Source organism: Hippoglossus stenolepis, chromosome 1 (assembly GCF_022539355.2).
Source record: "Hippoglossus stenolepis isolate QCI-W04-F060 chromosome 1, HSTE1.2, whole genome shotgun sequence".
Classification (NCBI taxonomy): domain Eukaryota; kingdom Metazoa; phylum Chordata; class Actinopteri; order Pleuronectiformes; family Pleuronectidae; genus Hippoglossus; species Hippoglossus stenolepis.
In genome coordinates this window covers 30,274,721-30,301,491 of record NC_061483.1, presented here as the reverse complement: position 1 = coordinate 30,301,491, position 26,771 = coordinate 30,274,721, and the positions used below count along the sequence as shown (strand labels likewise).

Genomic DNA, 26,771 nt, shown 5'->3' with positions numbered 1-26,771 from the left:
CATTATGTAACCTGAAACTATATGTACAAATGTTCATGCCAGTGCTGTTTAAAGTATCCTCCACCACCCAAACTCATTGAGTCAGCTTCCATGGTGTTGTGTGTCATATTTCCCTCCAACACAAATTTGATTTTATTGAATAAAATAAAACAACTTCCACACTTCTCCAGGTTGATTATTCTCATTCTCATTTGGGGTCATGAGTCAAAGAGAGATCTCCCTCAGTTTGTGTCTGCTGCCATAGAATGAGTGAGTGAGAGTAAAGCCTTGAAAGCTCAGTGTAGCATTAAAGTGAATTTTAGCTGCTATGTGAGGGGGAAACAGAGGAAACTGTTGTAAGTGTGAATGTGTGACTGTAACTGGCTGCGAGAACTTTTCGTGTTGCTTCTCATAATATTTAGCTCCGAACCTTTGGTTTCCGTGACAGGATGGAGAGGGAGATTTGTCTGGCAGACATGTTGTGGATGTGGTGCGTTTGGGTGTATTTGTGTTACAGTTTGCTGCTTTTATTACCAACCTACAAATCCACTCTCTGTGAAGGGTCACATTTGACCAGGAACATTAAATAATATATTTAATGTTAAAAAAAAAAAATCGGTATATCCAAGTGTTATTTTTCCGCCACCGTTTGTCTGATTTATTGAATGTAGTTGGGGTTGCTGTATGTGATTGTTGGTTTTTAATGATAGAATTGACCTAGTATGAAATGTCATAAAAGTGAGTTCTGAAAGATAAATAAAAAACTGCAACTTGCAAAATACAGCTTAATGTGATGTATGTTTAGGAAATTTGTTTTCTTGATGTGAAGAACTTCATTTAACCTAATGACAATCAGTTAAAAAAAGAGCACTGCTTCTTAGATTATTAGTTGTGTTTGCTCTTTGCTGTCTTCACTGACAGGAGGCAGTGAGCATTTTGAAAACAGCATGTAGCTTCCAGCAGAGCTCAGAAAACAGCTTAGAAACTAAACACAGCTGGTGCAGGACAGCAACCCACAGAGTAGCTGCTGCTGTGAACTCACACTGACTCACATTCAGCTCCCACACACTCCTGCAGAGGGTTTTTTGTTCCACAGATCAGCTTCCTTCAACAATCCCTTCCCTCCATGCTGCCATCCACTCATTCTAATGTATCGTGCACGCAAACACACAGTCAGGACCAGACGTCCTCACGGAGAACAAATTGGTACAATGCATGGAAGTCAACATAATGTAAGCTGTACAAACTTGTAAACTATGAGGACAAAAGTGGTTCTAAAGTGCAAAAACTACAATAAAAAACCCAACAGGAGTCAAATGTATCACAGTAAGCATTCAAAGCGACATACTGTACGTGAATTCAGTAGCAGGAGGCATTAGTAGTAGGAATCTACAGTCTCATACAGACATGGATGCTTCAGGTGAAACCGTACTGACGTCCCATTGTAAATGAGCCAGTTCATATAGAGTGAACCAAGCCTCTGGAAAGTAAGGACAGGCAATAATAAAGGCTGACTGTAGAAACGCAGTGGAACAATAAGGTCACACACACTTTCATGCATCCTTTATTAGCATTAAAACATCCATTGTGCTGCCTTCTAGCAACAACCATCACATGTATAACAATCTGTTTCATGGTATATTTAAGGCTTATTTCATCTTTTTTTAAATGTTACACCCCATTACAAATCTGATTCTACAAGCATCATGTGTCTTATTTGCATATCGTGAATCCAGTGTTAAAATCAATAAGACTAGACTGCCCTGTGTAAGGGTTAATATGTATAGAGAAGATATTGAATTATACCAATACAGAGGATTATCATACGAACTGGCTTCAGACACACATCAGTGTAAATCTATCAACATTAAGTTTGGAAAGCCTTTGTAAAAATGTCAGTATCAAAAGAATGATCAGGGTGTTTATTTCCTTTAAAAAGAGGAGCTAGAAGAGATACACTAGAGAGAAAGAGAAGGCTCATTAACCAGAACACCGGCCCAACATTAGTTAGAATCAGAAAACATTACTACCCGACTGACAAACCACTTCACAGCAAGACACAGATCAGTCAACGATCATCACAGGTTGCTATGCAAATATCCTTCAAACACAAACTTACCTCTGAAGACATTTCAGCTTATTCCTCAATGTGGTAGTGTTTCACTTATTTTTTGGTGTGATTTAAACTCCATCCTTTAGTGTTATACTTCTATTTTTCCCCCCATTTGTTTTGGTAAAAGAACAAATTATTCAAAAACAAGCCACAACTGTCAAATGTGATCAACATTTAATTTCCCCTTCATAGATCTCTCACTTGTCTTTGTTCTTATCCCAGCTTCAACTCCAGACTGTCACAAGGCTCAGAAGACAACAGTGTTTGTAAAAGGCAGAGCTCCCATTACAGGCGGGAACACATGGGTGACCGAAGGGGACGGTGATGGTCAGGCTGAATTTGGTTTTAGTACCATGCTGTCATGTCAGTACCCCCCACACACAGTGTCCAGCTGTCATATGAGCGACTGATTGATTCCTCTGATAAATAGCAGCAGTTATCAGTCCCACGAGAGGCCAGAAATGTCTAGGTGAAATGTGTACGAAACGTAAGGCTTTACTTGTAGTGTGAAATGACTAATAAATTAGAAATACACATCCAAATCCAGCAGCATGTGCACCTTGAATACGTTCACATAGAGCAGGGTTCATAGTTCAGTGTCTTTAGTCCGCAGGTAAACCCAGCACCATGCTGCCTGGCTTCAGTTTACAGTATTGAGTCAAGTGTGTTCCTATTGGAAACAGTTGTCAAGTCTCATTAGCACATGATGTCCAGTTAACAGACATGCAGCCCTGATACATGCGGCTCTCTCTTCTATTGAGGTAAACTTCTACATTACCCAACATCTGGGATGTTCATTGCTGCGTTGCTTACTTGCAGTTTCACACACTTGCATTTGATGCCAATATCACAATGTCAAATGGTCCACAGATTTGAGGTTGTGTTTAAATTCCCCCAACAAGGTTCGATAAAATCGCTACCAGAATTGGCCAAGTGTGTGTGTGTGTGTTCCAATAAGCAAGGCATGTTGTAAAATGTTATATTTCTCAATGAAGTTTGGTGCAATCTTTCCCCTGTATGCCAGGTGTTGCATGTACCAGGGACCACAAAGATCACAGCTATAAAGGCCAGATGCGCAGGGATGCACTCTGGTTAACAGCTTCTATACACAAGTCTGGAAAAAAAACTAATAGAAGTTAAGAAAAACATGGAATGCCAATAACAAAAAATGTATATAAACATCTTCAAAAGACAGAAAAAAAATCATTACCTGAAAATGTCAGCACCTTAAAAGTGCAACTGTTTAATCAACCCTGAATGGCAACTTAAAAATACATAAAAAGTACAAAACTTCTATTTGTATTTCTTGGTGCAAAATTGATACTTCTTCACCTGGTATAAAAGAATACAAAAAAAAAAATCAAGCTTGAACATTGCAAAGACTCAGTCAAAAGGAAAGCAAGGGATCGTGGGAAAAGCAGTGGGAGAAAAAAAGGAAATGTGACAAAGTGACGCTCACATTGAGAGACACTAAAGACCGGGGGGGGGGGCTGGAGTGGAAAATGAGTCCAGATTCAGCAGCGAGTGCAAACAGTGTCTAGGCCCGGGCTCATTGGTAGACTGGGTCCACATGAAGGAGCATTACATTTAAAGCCAAAGCTGTATTTCTTGCTGGGACTGGTCTTTAGCTCAGCTGCACCTCAACAATCTAAAAGGAGCTCCTCTTGCAGTGTACAACATGTTACCAGCATGAAACAGCTGCAGGGACAGGGGAGCACAGTGTGATGAAGTTGCTCCAGTCCTGTGCCCTTTGCCAACAATGGGAGCTCGGAGATGATAAGGATGAGGCTTCTTGATTGTGTTGAGATGAACCCCAGCCTGATGGCTGAGCTCCCCTCAGGAAGTGGGAAGCTCGAAGGAGATGAACTGCTTGAGTCTCTCCAGGTACTGGGCATACAGTTCGATGTCGTTGTGGCCAGCTCCCTCCACCCACAAGGGTTCGACAGCACGGGGGCAGCGCTCGTACATGGCCAGACCATGAGAGAAGTCGATGACCTCATCCTCCGTACCGTGGATCACCAGCACTGGGGATGCCACCTTGGACACTTTGTCAATACTGCGGAGAGAGAACAGACAGAGACATATCAAGGGCTAGTATGAAAGGGCGACGGGCTAACAGGAAAATAATGGGTCAAACCATGAAAACATTTACGGTTCTGGATCAGAGTGCTGACCACAGCTACTCTTCACGGTTATAAATGGAAGATTTGGACTCACTGGGGTGGAAACTAGGGGACTTCTCTCCATATATAAAATAACTAGATCTAAATAGATGCCATTGACTGGCCCTCACGGACGCAAAACTGAGAAGAATCAGTCAGGAAGGATAAGTAGAGAGCAATTGTCTGTGGCCACCACATACAAACCATTTCCTTTTTTAAGGTTGTCTTGCTTTTGCCTCTCTATTGCACCTGTTGTCACTTTCATTTGCACCAAAGCAGGTGAAATTGATTCACACTTGTGCTTCCTAAATGGACAGATTGATATCCCTTGAGCTCTGCCTCAAAGAGCTACAACAGTAAAATCCAGCTTTCTATTATGCTTTAATACACATTGATGACCACAATCGCAGGGGACTCTGCCTTGAGTAATTTCAATAATTAATACTTAATTATTATTTTACTTAACTTTCCAATGCAGGTACGGCATGTTAGCCAACATGACATAGTCTGAGTGTGAGACCCGAGACTCTGAGAAGACGACAGTGGGACTGGAGTTGTAACAAATGTGCAGCTGCATTACTGCTTTAGCTCCAATTCTGATGGCTTAGGTCAAAAATTCCAAATGCATTGCAAAGTTGGTATAAATATGTCTGTGTGTAATGCACTTATACACATTTAGTTAAATGATGATCAGTGTTGTGTGGCCTGGATTAACTTGTACCAAATTCCAGTGTCTGCCATGCATTCAAATTCCTCACTAATCATCCTCACCTACAACTAAGTAGCAGCTAAACCTCGTGGTGCCCTGCTGTTCAGATAGAGGTTAGTTGGAAGATAAATGCAGGGAAATAATTGCAAGCTAATTTCATTCCAGATGGAATTAAACTATTATTCTGGTCGGGTATACAGACTGAATCATTGCAGATGAGACTGTCAAACGTGCATATTATCTCACCCAATATTTATATGAATGTAACAGCTACAAAGAAAAAACTGTGACAGAGGAGTGAAAAACACTGGATTAAAGTTAACAGACTATTCGGGCTTGGGTTTATAGCATTTTCTTAAACAAATCCAGTATCTCATCTTATAAAATAAAAATCCATTACAGAATCCAATTATATTAGGCAATTCATATTTTTAAGCATCTTAAGTTATAAATAAGTAAAAATCAAGGGTTCGGTGTAGATGTCTATTTACATTTTCTTGGTTTAATGTTAACAAGCAATTAATGTTGTCAAGCAGTAACTACAACATGACAACAATGAATATCTGACATATTAGAGTAACAACTGCAGCCTACTGACTTGGAGCATCTTAGCTCGTCTCAATTCAGAACCATTTGATTACTCACTTATAAAAATGGAAATGTGTCAAATCTGTATAAATGGGAGATACAAGCTTTGAAAATTGTCATGATTTGACCAGCTGATTGTTTTCATTGGTCTGGTTAAATTTTTAAATGTAATACTGATTACTAGCATCATGGGCATATGATGTCAGGAAAACGCATATGAAATACAAGAATCTTAATTTGATTAAAAGAATTTCATATTATTCTATATAAGGGTCATTGACGTGACGCCTATATTTTCTGTCCGACTGCATTTTCTTCTGTTAAAAAAAGGTTTAAATACATAAAGAAATACCATATATATGTAGTACCTGTCCCATATATGTACACACTTTAAATTTCCAAAAACCATTAGTTATTTAAATGTTTCTGTTTTTTAAAGTGTCAAAATATCATGTGGTGCAACCGTCTGGCCATGACTGCTGTTGTGAAAACTTCTTTGAAATTACTCAAAATCTATTCAAATTTATTTTCTGCCATATTTGGCATGATTTCCAAAGTCTTTTGTAGTCCTGTACAAAATTGCAAAGCATTTGCATTTATATTTCCATCATAGTATACAAACAAACTTTGTCCGATGATGTCCATTTTATGAAATATCATGTGGTGCGACCATCAACAAATGACCAATTTGGGACTTTGATGTTGAAATCCATTCAAAGACAGGAAGTTGCATCATAAACCATTTTGCCAAGGACCCATGGAAGCAGCAACAGGTTTGTAACTCTCTCAAATTTGGAAAAAAATAACCTTTTTCACAGCTGGTATGTAGTTGCCACATTTGGATATCATGTGGTATGACCTCAAAAAAACTATGAATTCTAAGTTATTTCTAAAAATATATATTTTGATTATAAATTTCATAGTGACCTTTTGTGCTGACCTAGTTTGTTTTCTTTAGGTGGCCAATTCTGTGGCTGTAAATTTTGACTGAACTAGAAAAATATCATGTGGTGCGACCAAATGTGGTGCGACCATTGCAGAGTGTTTTACATGATAGATATATGTCCTAGATTGGGAGTTTTGGGGCTTTTTTAAATTCAATTAATGATTTATATACATAAAGTACTTTATTTTAGTATTATTTGGAAAATATTTCTATGCAATTAGAGTATTTTTTTCTAATATTTCAGAAACAACGGTTTATGTTTAATTATTGTACAATATCATGAATAAATACTACCCCAAAAATGTAACATGTAATCTTATCTCGGTTATTATGAATTTATTAGTAATTTATTATTTATTTATGTGTTTATTTATTTATAACTGTTTAAATTTATTTTACCAGATGCCACTTCCAAGAAAAATAAAAACCGCTCAACTACAAATAAAGCAACATGAAGTACATATTGCTCTTTTGTGTTTTTCATTACTGGACGAAATGCATATTTGCATTAAAATGTTCATCTATCATTAGTCCAAAATAACTTATTGATTTATGGCATGACATTACATATCTTTTTCAGCTACGAGAGAAATAAACAGCAGGGAGAGATTCCATATGCCAAGTCAAGGGAGTTGACGGAGAAAGAGAACAGGAAACAGAGAGAAATGGAGGGCTGCATCCACAGCTTACAGAGAAAGTAAAAATATGGCAAACGCTGTGTTAGACCTTACGCCGCCATCTATGGAGAACATTCCACCAGTTCTGGTTGATGTAGATGTAGCACAAGAGCAGCCAGTTTGTTCACAACAATGTGTGCTGCACTTAAATGTTCTTGATGAGATATTTATTAAAAAAAAATGTTTAGGAAATGTTTGTGTTCGTGAAAATTCTATGAAATTTTAATAAAATCTGGTTTAAGTCAAATTTTTTTATGGAATTTATTGTTTATTGATCTTTTTAAACAATAGGAGGTTTTCATATCATTTGGAGCGACCACTCATGTGGTGTGACCAATAACACCAAGACCTGTATTAAATTTAAAGTAAATATGAAATATTAATCACTGATACAGTATGCTTAAATGAATGGTATTTTTTAAACATTTTTATCAATTTTATGCACTTTACTGGAAAAATAAGTCTGTTAACTACATTTAATAAGGGGACGGTGACATTATAGAACAAAAATATGAGATCATTATTTACAAAAACTCTAAAGAAATGCAACTACTTTGTTACTAATGAAATGACTTTATATTATTGAGAAATTGTAAAAAAAATGTAAGCATATTAAGGAAATTTATTCATTTTAAGATAAATTACGGTCGCACCACATGACATTTTTTAAGGCCACGGCCAATTCATCTAGATGAAAAAACACTAAAATAAAATAATTTGAAATTTTTATATGATTTTATGTGTACACAACATTCCTAATGTTTGAATAATTATAATAGATCTTTTTTTTTGTATTTTAAAATTGGCCTGTTGAAAATCCTTATACGTCATTGACCCACAAACCAGAGCTCAGAATTGCTGCATTATCAAGTTCCTCCAGTTTAGGTTTTTTTTCTGTAAACCGGCAACAAAAGTTTCCGTAGAATTCTGGCTCCATTCCGCTGCTGCCATCATGTTTTGCATAATGCTACCTTGCAATGTAAAAAAATAAATACTAAGTGGATCTACACCAACATCTTAATTGTTCTTCCCTGACCCATACTGCATCTTTCCAGCAAGTTTCATAGAAATCCATTCAGGTGTTTTGTCTAATTTTGCTTACCAACAAACAAACAAGCAAACCAACAGACAAGAACATAACCTTCTTGGCAGAGGTAAGAGTAGGTTCTGTTCCAGAAGCAGCCAAGACACCACCACAAATGAGCTTCCCACATAAACCTATATGTTTTGGACCCTGAGCAGATCCTCTCTGTGCTTTTTTGAAAATTCTAATCTGGACCTTTGATTCTTCCTACAGATGAGTTGTTTGCATCTTATTTTTTTTGCTCTTGGAATACCGAGTAGAATCCTTCACAGTGTTTATTACTTCATCGACAATGCTATGTTCCTCAGACATTCGTTGTCCACAGTGGGGCGTGTCAAAGAACTTTTTTAAAGAAAAGCCAGTGAGCTTTAACAATGGACCAATAATTGATTTGACCTTATTTTGGCCTTATGGCCATCTTTCCATGCTTAGCGCCCAAGGTATCCAGCATAAAAAATGTTATTCATCCAAAGCCTATTCACCTTTAAAATATTCTCATTCTACAAAAATAAGTATCACCTGTGAAAAGTGTTGTTCCAACAACAACAACTCTACAAGTGATGTATGATATACAGAAGACAAAAGGAGGCCAAACCCCAGCATCAAACTTGATTGGGGAACTAAATTATACTGCCGGTGGGCTCTTGCTGGTTTTACAAAAGTCCAGCTGAAAAGCTTTGACTCCAGACATCTTATCTTGCCACTCTGACACAAACCTCAACAAAATATCTGCAGCATGAGAACATTCAGTGTTAAAAGTCTCACCAACTTCGAAACAAGAGGGTAATAACTGAAAAATAAGCTAGTTTATTTGTACACACTTGAAAATGCAGGATTTAAAAGATGACACTGATATTACCCTATGTTGAGTAGGGGTGCAACGATTAACCGACGCAGTCGACAAAAAACGATGACAAAAATAGTCGCCGACGAATTTAATAGTCGATGATTCGTTGGTTACGTCATAGCGCGTGTTTTTCATGCTAAACGTCGTTTTACCGGAGGTGCTGATGGAAGTAGCTGAGGAGTGAGCGATCTCGCTCCCTTCCTATCTCTGAAAGTCGTGCATGTGCAATAGCGACAAAACATAGCACAATGGCGGCGTCCGTTGCAACACCATCGCGTACCAGAAAGTCAAAAGTATGGGAGAATTTCACCCTTAACTTAGCCCGAAAAAAAACTACCTGCAATATTTGTAAGACGGACCTTGCTTTCCATGGGAGCACGTCCGTTATGCACGAGCATTTGAAGAGGAGGCACGTTGTACATTATAACGTAGACGATGCAGACTCGCCTCGATAAGATATCCTGTTATCTAGCTTGCTATATAAACAGAGTTGTCTTGGCAACTCCCACAATACCCGTGTGCAGTATTCTAGAATCCATTACAAAAATATGGTTTGAATGTAAAAAAATTTTTAGCGAGTTTAAAAGCGTAATGTTATCCTATTGCCTGACAAACATCTTATTTAATCACAATTATGCAGTCAGAAGAAGACTGTAGTTTTGTTTGTTGATGTTTTTATTGCTGCTACTTTCCCTGTCCTTTTGTTTACAGAAAAACGGAAACTTGAATTTAAATTAAAAAAAATTGTATTAGCATTTTGCCTGTCCTTGGTTTTAAATGGACAAAAACTTGATTTCTTTGTTTTTGTATCACTAGTAGCCTAATATGCAGCAAAGTTTATTAAAAGACATTTTTGAATGAAGTATCGATCTTTATTGTCTTTATTTTCAGTCATCACATGCCGCGAACAACCTCAAGCTAAATTTAAAAGCCGATGGCTAAATAAGAGCAATTGAGAATTTGTGTGATTCATAATCCGATTAGTCGATTAATCGTTTCAATAATCGATAGATTAATCGACTATCAGAATAGTCGTTAGTTGCAGCCCTAATGTTGAGATCATAGTGTTTTGGTCAGTAGTACCCAATGTTGTTTGTTTATCATTGTTGGTTCAACATTAGACTTAGGGCACCGACTGACAGACTCTAATTCCAAGTCCAAAATTACAGCTATAAAGATATTAACATAAAATGTGATTAAAAGTTCAACAAGATTCCACAATGTGAGCAACCCAGCTGTTATTTAGACTACATGCTAGCTACCTGACACTAACATAAGCAATCACATGAAGTGGGTTCTCTTTATTTTATCAAATCGAAATTAGTAGCAAATGGCATACCAAATCATTACATCTAAGTAATACGTTTGTTTGGTAGAGGAATAAGAAAGCTAAAAAAACACAACTTGATATTAGAGAATGTAGATTCCTAAAGGGATAGATCACCGAAAAATGAAAATTCACTGATTATCTCCTCACCACTATGCTGATGGAGGGGTGGTTGAAGTGAGTCCACAAAACACTTCTGGATTTTCAGAAAAAAACAGCGTTGCAGCAGAATCCAATCAAATTAAAGTAGATGGTGTCTTCTTCTTCAGACGCAATAAAACTGAAAAAACACAACATGCCTCCTACGGATCGTGTGGTGCCATCCAAGTGTCCGCAAGCCCCGACATTCATATTAGACTCAAAATGATGTATTAAGCCTAAAAGTCCACCGGAAGTAGCAAAGCTAGCGGACGTAGCCACACAATGGGGTGTCGGAGGGTCCGTGAATGCACCTCGTAGGAAGATATGAGCATGGTGTAAATGATGCCATTTCAAGTCAAATATGAATGTTGGGGCTTTCAGACACTTGGATGACACCACATGAGCAATATGGGGGCATCTTATGTTTTTTCTGTTGTTTTATTACGTCTGAAGAAGCACTCACCATTGACTTCAATTGTATTGGCTTCTGCTGCAACAATGTTTACCCCTGAGACTCCAAAAGTGTTTTGTTGACTCAAACACTTCACCCACCCCACCATCGGCATAGGGGTGAGAAGATAATGAGTGAAGTTTCATTTTTGGGTGAACCATCTCTTTGATGTGTAATGTGAGTGCAGGTCAGCAGGGTAGTGAGGACAACCAGCTGGGTGATATGGCACGGAACATAGCGGAAACCTGACAGTTTGTTAATGCATGCATTGGGTAAAGTATTAACCAAATTAATCGACATTAGCAAAATTAGGTCAGTTAGAAGATATAAAAGTTGGTTGCGATACATTTTCGGCTTTTTCCTAGCCCTATGGCTTTTAGTTGGCCAGGTAAATGTTGCTGTGGTGTGTGAGACTCACCTGGGGAAGGCATCGAAACAGTACGTCTTGCGTGTATCAGGGAAGGCCACCCGTAGTCCTGACATGAGTGGAGAATGTAGGATGACAGCGGCACATTCATAGCGAGCAGCCAGGTCAATGGTGGGCACAGTACCAATGCTCTGACCGTACAGGATGATGTTCTCAGGTGTTACACCATACCTGTACAACAACACACAGCGAAACAAGATTTATGTATAACATTATTTTAAATAGAAAATAAAATTTGTATTTAACATTGGGAAATATCTTAAGGACTTTATGTTTCAATGTGCGTCTTTGTGTGCAAGTGTGTGCAAACATGTTTAAGTCAAAGTATGCCACTGCGGCAATGACTACTTTAAACCATTAAGTGTCTCTGCTCTTCCACGTCCCTCTCCCCAACTGCCCCCATAAAAAGGACAGCATTAATGTCAGCAGGCTTCTCATAAAGAATTCCCTGACTGTGCAGGAAATTTTCTAGCCATGTAAGCTCTGGCATTCAGTAGCAGAAAAAAATAAACGTTTTTTAACACTAAAGCATGGGAATAAGGTGGATCATAGGCTTAGAAATTATCATAAATCACATTTCCAAAAACAATGTACATGACATGTCAGTAATTCTGACTTTTATTTCCAACAGGATCCTTAATATAAAGCCCCCTTTTACCATTTGGTCCACTGAAATAATGTGAAGTCTTGCTATTGTTTCCTATTCATTGTGGATAGATATCACAGATTCATATTCATTTAAGATCTGATACGGGAAAACTTTAATGTTGGCTTTGTCAAGCAGTTGGCAGGTCCAAGAAATTCACCATCAACAGTCCCTTGTATCTAATACTGTTACACCATGACAAAGCAGTGAGAAGGCCAAGTTTGAAAAGTCTCAGATTAATGCAAAATCATTTGTGATTTATTAAAATACTATGGGAACATGTTTTTTATCCCCAACTTTATTCAAGAGTGTGGTTTTTAAGTTGAGAGCAGGATTTACTAATTTCACAAATTTTGTAATGCTCCCACTCAAAAGCCTGCTACTGTTTAGTTTTGCTGTGAAAATGTGAGGAAGTGAGAGTTTATAACAAGAAAGTTTGTTCTTGAACTTGGGGAAAGTGTTTAGTCAAGATTCACTATGCTTTTATATTTAGGAGCTTTCAATCACATTGAATGGTCTTCATCAGACAACACTGTTTTCCAATGAAGACCTTTGGAGATATTTAAAAAGGAAGAAAACTTTGAACCTTGTGACAACCGTTATTGGATTCATATCATTACATGTTTAGTGCAAATGTGTATTCATACATTGCTGAGTGAAGCCACTATATGTTGTATTGTATAAGGCAGATCAGTAGATTCCAACTGATGCAACCTGTGCGAGCTTGTGGTAAAACTTATTAACAGTCCACAGATGCCTGGACCACATGAAATAACCATAACCCCATCCTATCTGAATATTTGTAGCTCAGTGAGAGCAACATCTCTTTTTACGTCTGGATTCTTTTGAGTGTACTTGGAAAAACATTGTAGAGGATTCATGGATTCAGGTATGCACTGTTTGATGCACAATAGTGAACTCTGACCTGAACAGTGGCATAGCTTTTCCCAGCCTCTCTTCTGAAACACTATGGGGTCAAAGACAGTGCTGATAGAATACAGACCTGTCTAGAGTTTGCCAGGGAGAGGAAAAGAGAATGAGGACAGGCATGCTCCCTTGGCAGAGCCCACAACCTAGGAAGCTTTAAGCAAACCGTCCCGTTTCCTGACAGTGCTGGAAATGCAGAGAGAGGCTGAGCAGAAACGCTCAGCAGCCCTCTGCCACAACACGTATATACAGAAGGATTAGGCCCTTGCTTAACAGACAGCCATGACAAAGGATTTGGACAAAAGGTGTTAGATTGTATGTGTCCTATGAAGTGATGCCATCATAACAGCTCTTCAGATAACAGCTTGAGTGTGACTAATCTGCTGGCCTAGACAAATCATGCCTCTGATAAGCAGCAACCCAACTGAACAGTCATCCTGATAGGAGATTATGACCCCACACATAAACAAAGTGCCTACAGGCTGCCAGCTGACTCACCAAACACTAGAACGCCTCTGACAGGACACTTCACCACTGTGAAGGTGATTATAGCTCTAACAATCATGGATTTCAAAAAATCTGACACCAAAATGGAGTTTAGACTCTTGTGATCCTACAGACATCATTACAATACCAAATGTGTTGTTCACATTTGAGAATATAGCTGAGTCTTAACAGAGACAATTTCAAGCAAGTACTTGTTTGAAATATTCTTCAAACTTTAATACACGCCTGTGCCATTTGTGTCAATTATAATTATATTATATTACGATTATAGTGAACAAAATTATCATGGTTGTCAGTATTATCGCGGTGTGGTTAAAATGTTTTGTCAATGTTAAAAAATTACTGATACACAAACTACATATAATTTCACTAAGTTTTATATTGACATAATATACATTATCAATAAAAATTATGAAAGTATTTTCATCCCCATTTCTATGTATATTGTGGGAACGGAAAGATAAGTGACAGAAGACGGATATATACATTTAACATTTGTTTTCTTATTGATGACAAGTCCAAATGAAAACTAAGATTAAAAAATAAAATCAAACTAAAACATGCACCATAATTAAATGCGTCTTTCTCTTTGCTATGCCTCTGAGCAAACAACAGTTCACACTTAAAAAGGTTGAGTTCTAAGTTCAGTTCATGCAGATGAAAATGAAGTAGTTCACGTTCATAGTTCATTTTTTATTGGGATGATTTAGGTGACAAACCTACGGTCATGTGTTTGGTTCTGAATCGATGGTGTCGGATCATGTCTGCGTGTCGCTCCGCTCATTATAACACTGAGTCCTGACTGTGAGCGTCACGTCTACATGTTGTACTGAGCACAACATGTAGACGAGTCATTTTCATGATGTTTAAATGCAGCCTCATAAACTCCGGAGCGAATCAAACAAACACTAAGTGACTTCATGTGCTGATGAGGTCCTGATAACTAGTGATGAGTGTTTATTAGTTCAAGTGAGAGCAGAGAGGAGGAGGACACAGAAACTCCAGCTCTGTACAAACCAACTGCAGCTTCTGCTCTGATCATGACGCAGCGGCGCTGATCACTGAGCAGCTGTGACCAGAGAAACTCTGTGTTTCACTGTTCTTCTACAAAGTCACTGACCGGCTGCTTCACGTGAACGAGCTCTGATCTCACTGCTTGTGTCGCTCTGAGCGAGTGAGTAGGGGCAGGTATGGGTACACGGAGCAGGTCATTCTGCGCATGCGTTAAAAAAATTAACGAGGTTATTCCACAAATTAATCATCCCGCGTTAAAGCGTTAATTTTGACAGCCCTAAAAATAATAAATCAATGGTGATGTTATTATTCTTTATATTTTAACGCTCTACACATCAATGCACAAATGGCTTGTGTGGTGAAAAACTCTGATGAAAGCCTTTTCTGTGTCCGGTGGCCTCGCTGGCCCCCTCTTGGCAGCACCACTGCATTGAGGCACATCATTCAGCGCTGGTCAACAAGCAACTATGCTCCTCTGCTCTTTTCTAATCACTCACGCGTAGAACTGATCTTAAAAAAACCCTGCTGAATTCATATTTGTTCATGGATAAACTGAGCGATGCCTCTTCTGCAACAATGAAGTTAAACCACTGCATTGCGTCATAAATCTGCTTTAAATCTGTCTGCTGTGTGTGTGTGTGTCTACTCATCTCTGACGATCTTCACACAAACTGACGATCACATTTAGTTATTAATCAATGGTGTCGTATCATGAATCCGATTTAACACTGATGTTCTGGCTTTGCAAGTCATATCTCGTCTCGTGTGTGGCAGGTGAACTGCGTACGCACAAAATGTTGGCCGTTTTTAAAAATATGTTTATATACATCCCCTATAAAAGAGTGAATCAAACAAACACAAATCAATCTTCACAAATGCACATAACAAAGCCCATGGTGCATGCTGCGTCAGCGCACCTGCGAGCGGGACACTGTTTTTCCATAAACTTTACATCGTGATAATCAACTGCGGTTTTAATGATAATTTTAATTTCATATGGTAATGCTGACCATCAGGAATTTTATTGTGATTAATCGTGAAACCGTTAACTGTTTGTCCCTCTTGTCAAGAGTCTCTATGACAATTTCATTTCCAAAACAGTCAACGCCGTTTTTTCAGATAAGATGGAAGTAACGTGGTGTGATATCTGCTCTTTTGTTTTTAACAAATAAATTCATGCAACTTGGTTCAAGGATTATCTGCAGGAATTTGCATTTCACTGAACAATCAGTATTTTGTTTGGTGTGGAGCTGTTAAAGAAATAGTTCACCCAGAAATAAAAATCCACTCATTATCTACTGGGTGAAGTGTTTGAGTCCACAAAACACGTTTGGAGTTTAGTTTAATACCAGCTCTCATGTTATTAATTTAGTATTGAGCGGCAGTCAAGACTGAAATGTGAAAACCATTCAACAGCAAAGGCAGATTTCTGTTCAAACTGAAGTATATACACTTGTTAATCACACGAGTCTGACATGCTTATTAATCTGAATTGACTTCATCATAAAATGTGGAAGCTTATAGACTGCAGTTTCTGTGACAGGGTCTTGAACTGGACAGGTCTAATATAAGTTAGTAATTGCAACTACTATAATTAGGTGAAAAGTGTCAGCACAACATACGGTTCAGTGGATAAATGTTGGGTTTATAAAGAAACGACTGTAACACATATATGGGCTAATCCAGAACTTCCCCTTTATGTGGTGATGAAGATGATAGAAAGTCACAGTAAATGAGGCAGACACTATGAAAGCTCAAAGTCAATGAATAAACGGTGGACAATTAGACAACCTACACGCACCTGCTGGGTGAGTGAACTTAGATAAAGAGACCTAAAAAACAGAAGTCCATCAAATTAGCCCAGTTCATACATGATGTACATCGTGATTCTAAGACTCCATTCAGACTTTGTAATAACATCCATCCTGAGAGATCTAATCACAAGTGGACAGCTGTAAGTACAGGTCTGAACAAACCCAAATGAACAGTCAATGTCAGTTTAACCTTACAGACCACAGAGATGTTTGTCTCATCTGCATAATTTATTCTAATGTCAATTAGATTATATTGATTATAAACCAAAGCTTGTGTAAAACAAATACAAGCAGAGTTGAATATACACTACTTCAAAATTGGCCCTTGTTTGAGAAAGGAAGGCCAAATGTGCCTGTGTTAAGTTTTAAAACGGCTGAAATCGAGCCAGTTAAATATTCCAAAATAAAAACATGTTTGATTAAAAAGAATAATGACCTTCATTTTCTCTTGTATAATTAATGAGCGAATCTACTGATGCTACTCACAGTTCAAGGAGTGGCAACAATTGTAATGAACTATGTTTAGGGAAAAATCGTGTCTTTGGGCTACTTCCAAAGAAACAGAGATATCGAGGGAGAGAGAAAGAAAAGGAGAGAAAAATGTTTCCACATGCGAACTCAAGCCAGTATAAAATAGCTTGTTCAAACATGCGGTGTATAAATTCCATGGAAACATCAGGACTGGTGCAAAAAAGTGGACGTCAAAGCCAAGGTAGAACAGTCTCCAAATGGAAGAAGCAGTATTTTTCTCGCATAAAAATTATACTACAGGTCAGTTTATATAAGACAGTGAGGATTATTAAATAGTTTTATCCACTACAGATAATAAATCCCCTTACTGCTTTCAGAGGTGGCAAGTGATCTAAGCCAGTGGTTCCCAAATGGGGGTACGGGTACCCCTGGGGGTATGTGAGATTTTTTTTAAATATATTTAAAATTAGCATCCATTCAAAAATCCTTTAAAAATTGTTATTTAATAAATATTCAATAAAATATAAGTGTAAGTTCATGAACTGAATTTTATATTCAGTAGGCTATTCAATTTCATTATCCTAAAAACCCAGAGTCTCCCCCATACCAGGATGGTTTGACCCAACCTGGCACACGCCACCTGTCATCACTGCCGCCTTGAAAACTCAAACAATGGAGTCGTGGTTAAAGCGTAGCAGCAATGCCGCTGAAAACACGGAGGGACAAGTGCCAAAGAAGGCGAAACCAGAGCCGGCAAAATTCCGTCAGTATTCACAAGAATATGTTTTAATGCTAAATGAAATGTAATGGGATTTACGTCCACGAGTTGCCACCCACCCAAGGCTTTGTGTAGCATATCCCCCGAAAGATGGTCGAGACTTTAACTGATGTTTTCAGGTTTATTTGAGCCTTCCCTAAACAACAACGTAAAAGCTTGTGCCTCTTCGGAGGGTTGCTAAAACATAAAACTTTTCCGTTGTTAAGTCACAGATTCATAACAGGAAGTCCGCGTCTCTACCGGAACACTTTCAAAATAAAAGCATGTAATACAAAAACGGAAATGAAATTGTCTGACCTTAAAGCGAGCAAATATTTCACAATAAAATAACAGAAAGACACTTCAACAATATTAACAATAACATAGATTGGGTTATTTACACTTTGTGTTTTTTCTGTGGGGAGAGATTAGCCAACAGTGGCATGAAGCCAGCACATCTTCAGCGGCATCTCCAGACAAAACATGAAAGTCATGTTGGTAAGCCACCTGAGTTTTTTAAGAGGAAACTTTCTGAATTCAGGTCATCTCAAGACACGATGCGAAAAGCCTCCCCGAAGCAAACGGAAACAAGCTACCTGTCACTTATCAGGAAAAACTCCTGGAAGTGTCATCTGACCGGGGCCTCCAGATGAAGTTTGCCACATCCACACTCACACAGTTTTGGGTGTGTGTGAAGCAGGAGCACCCTCACCTGGGACAGAAAGCTTTGGAGCAGCTACTACCCTTTGCCTCCACATATTTATGTGAGGCCTCCTTCTCTGCAATGACTGTGATCAAAACAAAGCAAAGAAACAGACTGTGCCTGGAGAAGAGCTTGATCACAGCAGTTGCTTCCCTGCCACCAAGACTGACAAAGATCCTCAGTGAAGCACAAGCACAAGTTTCTCACTAAAATGTAAATGCAAAAGCACTCACTCAGTTCAATGCAACAATGTAATCTTCAGTGTTGACAGTTTGTAAATTTAAGATCAGTATTCTTTTCGATCCTTAAAGAAGATATTTTAAGATGATAAATATTTAAATTTTTTATTTTGAGCTTATCTTTTATTTAAAATTAAGTTAATGATCTATTTTTTGTGAAGAAGTGTTTATCTATAATTAAGTTCATGAGTTCAGTTTGAGAACATATCTTTATTATGATCCCAAAAGAGGGCACTTTAAGATAATTAAAGTGCCCCCATATCTTTAGTTATTTTTATATCTTTTTATTTCCAAATATTTCGAGAGACCACTACAAATGAGCAATGTTATGCACATTGATTGATTTATTAAACTTTGTAACTAGGCACTTTCAAATTTAAAACTCCGACACTAATGGCACAGCACTGTGTATTACATCTTTCTTTCAACCAAAAATGCTTTGTGCTGGTTAAGGGGTACTCGGCTGAAAAAATATTTCAAAGGGGGTACATCACTGAAAAAAGGTTGAGCACCACTGATCTAAGCAATAGATCACTTACATTTTCTGCCAAAATGACAAAAATGTTCCTTCATCCTGACAATAATTCAACTCAATACAGACTTAAATATCACAAAACCAATCTTAAAAAAAAAATGGAAAAACAAGCGGAACATCCTGTAGCTCTGTCACGCGCCGTTATTGCTGCAAAAAGACTATTTGTTGGTAGAGGGTAGAAAAAAGTAAAACGGGGTTGTTAAACAAGACCAGGGTGCGAGTGTCTCAGTTGCTCTGAAGGGACACATCAAACACAAAAGCTTTTCAGTGAAAAGGATAGTAACAGCCAGTGTCATTTAGATGAAATATTGTTTCATCAGACATTATTGTTTCCAAATCAGAGCTGTGATGTGCCGCTTAAATCATTCTACTTCATTAAAACCTAGTGGGAGAATTGTATAAAAAGGCTTTCCGACACAACTGGCATTACAAATCACTTTTGATTAAGGTCATTAAATAGACCTGGTGGATGACATGTTGGGTCTGTCCTTAGTGATGCCTGAGGCATTCAGGTGGATTACCAAAGGTGAAATTATGAAGGTTGAAAACGATGTTCATATTCTAAGATAAGGTGCTCTGTGAAAATTGATTTTAGACAATGCTGTGGGAAAATATGATCAATAAAACACAGCCAACAGCTCATCATTACTCACAAAAGAGGAGTAATCTAAACACAACATACCATCAACCATGCAGAGCTGGACTCATTTGGATTCTCAGATTCTGTTAAATGTACCTCGGAGGTCAACAGCAGATTAACCTTTTAGGTGAGAGAAAGGTATTTGTGTTGTTATTACAGGAGACTTGAATATTATGCAATGTCACAGCTTTTCATAGTTTCAGAAAGTTCTTTGTCAGTGCAGGAGAATGGTTAGGCTGAACACTGTGGCTTGTTTGCATTTTTTTAAACCAATCACAATCCTTTTGGGCAGCACTAAGTCCAGGATGCAGTGATAGTGCTGCTGCAAAATAGTGTTGGAGGTAGGGATGTCACGATATGAAATTTTAGTGCCAAGATTATTGTCAGAGGAAATATCAGTTTCACGGTTTTCACAATTATAGATACTATATAAGGAAAAATACAAAAGCAATATATAGCATATATATAGATATATATATATATATATATATATATATATATATAGCTTATAATATAGCTAATGAACTAAAATATTTATTATTATCATCAAATATATCCAGTTAGATTTTATAGTGTAACGTTTGGATATTTAAAAGTAATTTATGTAAGCTATTTTATTTAGTTGCCTTATTGTGGAAGGTTGGTCAGTGAATTTGTGTTTCCTGTCATCATAAGCAGTGTATCTGTTTGGGACTTTTATTGGGAAGGGTCACCGACGGACGTTGATCCATTTTTATCTATAAGATACCAACAACAATGGCAGTGCCCATTATACTCTACACTACAGCACCATTGTTCTAAAATATGTTCACAAAATATACCATAGCAAAGTCACACTTAGGAACTTAGGAATTTTTGAAGACACCCAATTCCAGCCTGTTTCTAAGAGACAGCAATATACGTATATAATGATATGTAACAAATTTTACATTTCATTATATTTTTACAGTGAAACTGCAAAGCTCATGCTAATAAACGGCAGTGAACACTAGACCCACAAAAGATGAAAATGCAATACAGCATCCCTGAGCTAGGTATGGTAAAGTAAAATATTATTCAATGGGACTTGAAATGCAGGGAAACTAAATGCAGGGAAGAAAACATGATGCTTCTATAGATTTAAATAAATCTCAGATTGTGCAGGCTGGAATCTTTGCTTAGGCCACTTGGGAAGTCGCACATCATCGGTACAGGGTCACACTGTCTGTTCTGCCAATACCAGCCACATCAGAGACAGAGCAATGTCCAGCATAGACAGAATGAAGCCAAGGCTCAGAGGCAAGATATTTCCATGCTTCATTTTTATCTCTCAATAAAAGCACAGGAACTTCCCCCCGGGCTGCTTTTCAACCACCAACCACAAAGCCCACATTCTCACTGATATGATGAGGCCTGTGTAACCATAATGAAAGAAAATCATACTCAAAGAAATTGGCTTATTGGAATAACCAGCTGAGCTTTGATGTCTATAAACCCAAATGGTGATGGGGTCACAGATGATCCTACTTTATTTGTTTTAAGACACACTCCCTTGTTTTTTTTATTACATGTTTCCTCTAATTCAGTTTGAACTCTCAGTGATGTTCCAAAACCATGGCCATAAAGAAAACTGGAGTGCGGAGGAACTCTTTGGTCATTACAGGAGTGTAGTGCATCTTTAAAGCCTACTGTCTGGATATGCAATTTAAAAAACGAGGACAATAAACTCAGCAATAACCAAAACGTCAAGACAACTGATCTTTGAGCAAAATAAATATTTTATTTTAGAAGTCTTTATGCCCTGAAAGCTGAGTAAAAGGACAAAGTTGTGTTAAAGGCACAGTCTGAATGATTTTTCACAAAATGTAATTAAAAATATATTGAATAAACATAAACCTCCTCCTCAGGTGTTTAGTTCCCCGAAGAAGAGCCTAATGATTAACACTGTTATACTGAATGCTTGGGTAGCTCACTCTACAAAAGGGCAAGGGAACAATTACATTTTAAACAGGTATGTGGGGAGAGACGGTATTGTTTTTCTTTCAGTTACTTTAGACTGTCTGTCGAATGGAACATTAATCTAAGGCATGTGCGGAATGAGAAATGTATGGCTTTGCTTAATTTTATATGGAGTAATGATCAGCCTTTGGCCTTTATCATTATTTGATAGCACAGGGACAATAACAATAGGACAATTACACTGTCGGCTCTTTCATTAAATATGCATTAAATTCAGAAGTATTCAATCAGTTATACAACAGAGGCATTGTAATGAACATCAGACCACCTCGTACCAGGTATATCTGAGAGATTAGTTGATATTGGTATGGTCTGTATATTTATATAGCGCTTTTCTAGTCCTGATGACCACTCAAAGCGCTTTACAGTGCAGTTTTCACATGCACCCATTCAAACACATTCATACAGCGCATCTATGTGCAACACTATCTTTATGAGAAGGGGCAATTTTAGTATCTTGACACTTCGCCATATAGACTTGGGAAGACTGGGATCAAACCAACGACCTTCTGATAAGAGGACGACCGCTCTAACCCCTAAGGCACAGCCGCCCCGATTGACATCTACATACTAATTCCACAGTCTGTGTATCAGTATGTATGTGGACCATTCTTCTAATCAAATTCACACTTGGCGTGTGTATTCTTAGTGGTAACGGGAAGTTCGGTGCAAAGTTTGGGGCACTGGGGCTATTTGGACACAATGTGTTCAATATTCATACAAATTTTATTTTAAAAAAGCAACTAACGATCTATAGCAGTCAGTGTGTGTATTTTAGTGGGGATAGGGGGTATCATGCAGTCAGTCTGTGGACCCAGTTGCATCTTCTTCAATGTCTTTGGATAAACTACAGCAGCAGTTGGCGACTGGGTCAAATTGCGGGTCAAAAATGGCTGCCAGGCCATTTTGACATTCTCAGGTGCAGTGGGTGCTCATCTCTGTCATGACAGCAACATTGAAATGAATCACTTCATGTTTGTTATTTTTGTCTTCAAATTAAAAGCACAATTGTTTTTTTGCTGCAGTGGTTTATATCAAGCACAATTACAGAGCTTCTATAAAGGGGACATAGCATGCAAATTCCACTTGTTAGTGCTTCTACAGGTTAATGGGTATCTGCATGTCTACCAACCCAAAACTCTTGGGGAAAACACTCTCGCTGCTTTGTTATAGTTCCTCTAAGTCAGAAACGTCATGCTTGAGCGAATGATTGCGCTTCCTGGGTATTGTGTCGTGAACAAGGAACTGGTGTCTCCCACATGGTCTTGGCCCACCCCCGCCCCGCCCCCGTCCCCCACACTCAAGCATTCGGTTTACACCGGGAGGCTGCGAGGCAGCGCAGCTGCCTCAAGCACGCAGCCGGGCTGTTCACACGGGACCCAGCATTTTCTCCGATGGTCAGCCCGGGCCGATTCACTCACATGTGGCATTTGTCTGACCGTTGACTGGGAGGTTTGCAGCTGCCTGAGCGGCCGCCGCCTCCCGTGCGTGAGCTGGATTTGTGGCCAGCGCCACACAGCAGCAGTGTGGAGGACTTCCGCAGTGTCTGGGCGCATTAATCTCCGAATTTCGACATTCAACGGCAACAAGCGGAGAAAGCAGAATCGCGTGGGTTGACCTTATATATACAGTCTATGGGGCTGACCAGCGAGAAATGCTCGCCCGCGTGGAACAGCCAGGCGGCTGGCGCGTTGAGAACGGCGCCGCGCTGTTCGCGAGCGGTCTTCCACACTCGCCAGCTGTGTGGAAGACTTCAAGAGTGTTCAGCTCTACTGTATGCCGGGTTACAGGTTCCGCCGGCTACAGTAGTTCGGGCCAAGCTGCAGTAGTTCCGTCGTTACAGAAGTTCCGCCGGGGTACACTGACGCGGAAGTGCTGCGAGGCAGCGCAGCGCCGTTTCTCCACGCAGCCGCCTGGCTGTTCACACGGGACGAGCATTTCTCCGCTGGTCAGCTCCCATAGACTGTACATATAAGGTCAGCCTGGGCGATTCTGCTTTCTCCGCTTTGTTGTTGTACCCGTTGAATGTCGGGGTTCGGGTAAATGATGGTCTTCATAGCCCCCCCACCTCTTTCTCTCTCTCTGTCTGTCTGCTTGTGTGTGCTTGTAGTGGATGGGCAGAGGGGGACATTTAATTATGTGATTGGGAAAATTAAAACTCCAGGACAACAAGGGGAATACCGTGCATGGGATGCATATTTGATAATTTATATCATATAAAATATGTAATTTATATCGCTTTAAAATCATGGGGGAGAGAGGGGGAGGGGGAGCTGGCTCATTAGCATTTAAAGGAACAGGCAAAGTCAAAACAGGTCGTCTGTGGAGGGCTGTTTTATACAGGGTAAAAAGGAGCTGTTTTAAATGATCCTTGTGGTATTTTGACCAAAGTATGTTACAGATTTCATTAAGACCTCAAGGAACCATATCAATCTCAGGTAAAATGGGCATGCTATGTCCCCTTTTAAAGAATGATGAACTGTCTATGCTTACGCCCAGGTACACTGGACGCGGAATAGCCGCGGAGCAGCTTGGTTTTCATTTCCGCGTCCATGTTAGATTAGACCTGACACACCGGATGCGGCGCAGGTCAGCTCAGCTGCGGAAGTCGCGCTGCTCTCCTAGAGGGCAGCTTTTCGAGCACTGTTCTCAGCAAAACTAATTTTGTCTCTCAAAAATGGGACCGAATCATATTTGGGTCATAATTGGACATTTTCATACATGTCGGCTCTGTCAGTAATTTACTGCTCCTCTGCGTCTCTATCATCCCCGGCTGCGCGAGCCAAACTGAGTGCGCACGTGTCCGATGACACTTTTTGTTTATTTGTGAGTTTGTGTGCGTTTCAGCACGATATGATGAGAATGAGCGGAGTCATTTATGAGTGAATGCGTGCAGCTATGAACAAATATTTTACTCATTTAAGAAAATTATCGATCATTATGTGGTCAGTATTTAAATTGTGGCAGTGATTTTAAACAAATTAACCTTTAAACTGAAGTGAGTCAGAGACATCAGCTGAGTCGGTGTCTGTATGTGCGTCTGTGTTTGCGTGTAGATACTCAACCCCCCCTCTGCTCATTTTCACTCCCAATCATCTCGCATCTAATGTGTAATCTAAATTATGCTTAACATCCAGCATTATCACACTTCAGAGTTCAGAGGTTACATGGCGTGTGTCCAAGTGGAGTTAGTCATGATAAAGTTCACCAACTGCTAAAAGCGTACGTGTGATCATCATTTTATTAAGTTATGGTGTTCAGCAAACCTGTCAGCAGCCCTACAACAGGCATGGCCCACAGGGACGCTTCCCAGTCACTATGTGTCTGCTTGCAGCCCACAAACTGGGATGCAGTAATTAGCCATGTCTCAATTGCAGGGCAGCATCTTTCAGAGGACTCAGTCACACAGACGACGCCGGCTGCGTCCTTTATCGGCCGTGTAGAGAGCATTGGCCGAACTGAAATGAGACATTCAGGTCTTCTTATTGCATCACCAGCTTGTCCTGCTCTTTTAGACTTCACCAAGCAACAGAGCTACAAACTAAAAAGTTCTTCGGTTGATTAAAACGTTTTTTTCCATGTGGTTAACACCTAACCATGTAGTTACCTGTTTGGTCGAGTTCTTACAATGAAAAATAAATTCTTCTTACATTTCCCCCTCGCTTTTTGACACCATTACCTCTGTGAAAACCAGTTCGTCACCGAAGTGCAATGACACATGGGATATGTTGGGCCAGGGAGGATCCACTTGGTGGAGCATACGTTGCTCGGAGGTGGAATGTCTGCAACATTAGGAGGAGCCTTCGAATTGTGATAGTCTAACCGCTGTGATCGGTCAATCGGTCTTCAAATGCAGCCTAAGAAGGATAAGGCCCCCGAATTGAGACACTGCCTCTGTTCGTTCTGCACCTTGATTTATGGTTGAGTCTGTGAGAGTGCAGACTAATCATAAATGTGATGTGTTCAAATTCATTTTACACAAACATACCAGGCTGCACCAGCACACAGTAGACACCAGTGTAAAGCACACGTCTTCTGCAAGCCTTCGCTGCTGTGTCAGTTAACTCATGGTTAACAATGATAAACAGAGTCAGCACTTTTTAATTTAGAGTGTACGTTTGTTAATATGACGGTGTGTTATCTTACTGCATGAACTGCTGATTCAATAGTGAACTCACTTGTTCCTCAGGACCTGCCAGGCCGCTTCGATGTCCGCGTACAGGTTCTTCTCAGAGGGTTTACCGGTGCTCACGCCGTAGCCTGAGTAATCGTAGGAGAACACGTTGCAGTTGATCCTGGAGCCGAGGCCGATGTAGAAGCTGCACATCTGCCCCAGGTCCACGGCATTACCGTGGGAAAACAGCAGCGTGTAGCGACTGTTCGGGGCGCAGCGTACAAACATGCAGCCGACCCGGTTACCCCGACTGCTCCTGGTGCTGAACACCTCCACTGCGTCGAGCTCTCGCTGGGAGTACTGCCAGTCCGCCCGCTCGGTTAAATGTAAGCTAGCTACCCCGTTTGCATCGGTGTGCACCGAGTACGTGGGCTCCGGCGGGAGGAAAGCTAGCTTGGCCGCGATGCGGCTGGGACAGGGCGGACAGCAGAAGAGCCAGCACAGTTCACCGAGAGAAAACCCATTCATCCTGGGGCCTTGTTGGGGCATTTAGGCGCGGGCGGTTCCCGATATAATTGCTTCCACTTTACCAGAAAAAGCAGAGTTCTCCTTTGGTTTGAGGTCCTACCTATCAGCCATGAACCGCCTGAAGAGAGCAGCGCTGGGTGACAGGTGGCTCCTGTCTCGGCTTTGCAGCTAACACGTTAGCCTGCTAGCAGGTAGCTAACAGCACAGCTCACACTTCATGCAAGTGAGACATATATAAAACTGTTCAATTCTTACTCTTCTTCTAACACAAGACAGTGACGCGACTGCTGTCGATAGAGTTATTCTGCCTCTAAAACATAATATGTCGTGTTAGCCAAGGTTTGGGTCTGATATATAAAGAGAGAGCTAACAGCCATATCTCCAGCATTGATGACACCGGGTTTCCGGTTCAACGGATATCCTGCTT

General features: G+C 39.6%; 1 protein-coding gene across 1 annotated transcript; it reads right to left on the bottom strand.

Moving 5' to 3' along the window:
* Window positions 1-1,527: 1,527 nt before the first annotated feature.
* On the bottom strand, window positions 1,528-26,771 carry abhd17c (abhydrolase domain containing 17C, depalmitoylase). The gene is made up of 3 exons (XM_035156533.2): window positions 25,881-26,771; window positions 11,443-11,622; window positions 1,528-4,148 (listed from the first exon to the last, which is right to left on the bottom strand). The coding sequence occupies exons 1-3, from the start codon at window positions 26,363-26,365 to the stop codon at window positions 3,929-3,931; spliced, it is 885 nt and encodes a 294-aa protein (XP_035012424.1). The 5' UTR covers window positions 26,366-26,771; the 3' UTR covers window positions 1,528-3,928.

Coding starts and splice junctions, on each gene's coding strand:
- abhd17c (XM_035156533.2), bottom strand. CDS start 26,365: ATGCCCCAACAAGGCCCCAGGATGAATGGGTTTTCTCTCGGTGAACTG. Junction 11,623..25,880: donor TGGCAGGTCCTGAGGAACAA/GTGAGTTCACTA, acceptor GTTGTTGTACAG/GTATGGTGTAACACCTGAGA. Junction 4,149..11,442: donor TGTTTCGATGCCTTCCCCAG/GTGAGTCTCACA, acceptor CTCTCTCCGCAG/TATTGACAAAGTGTCCAAGG.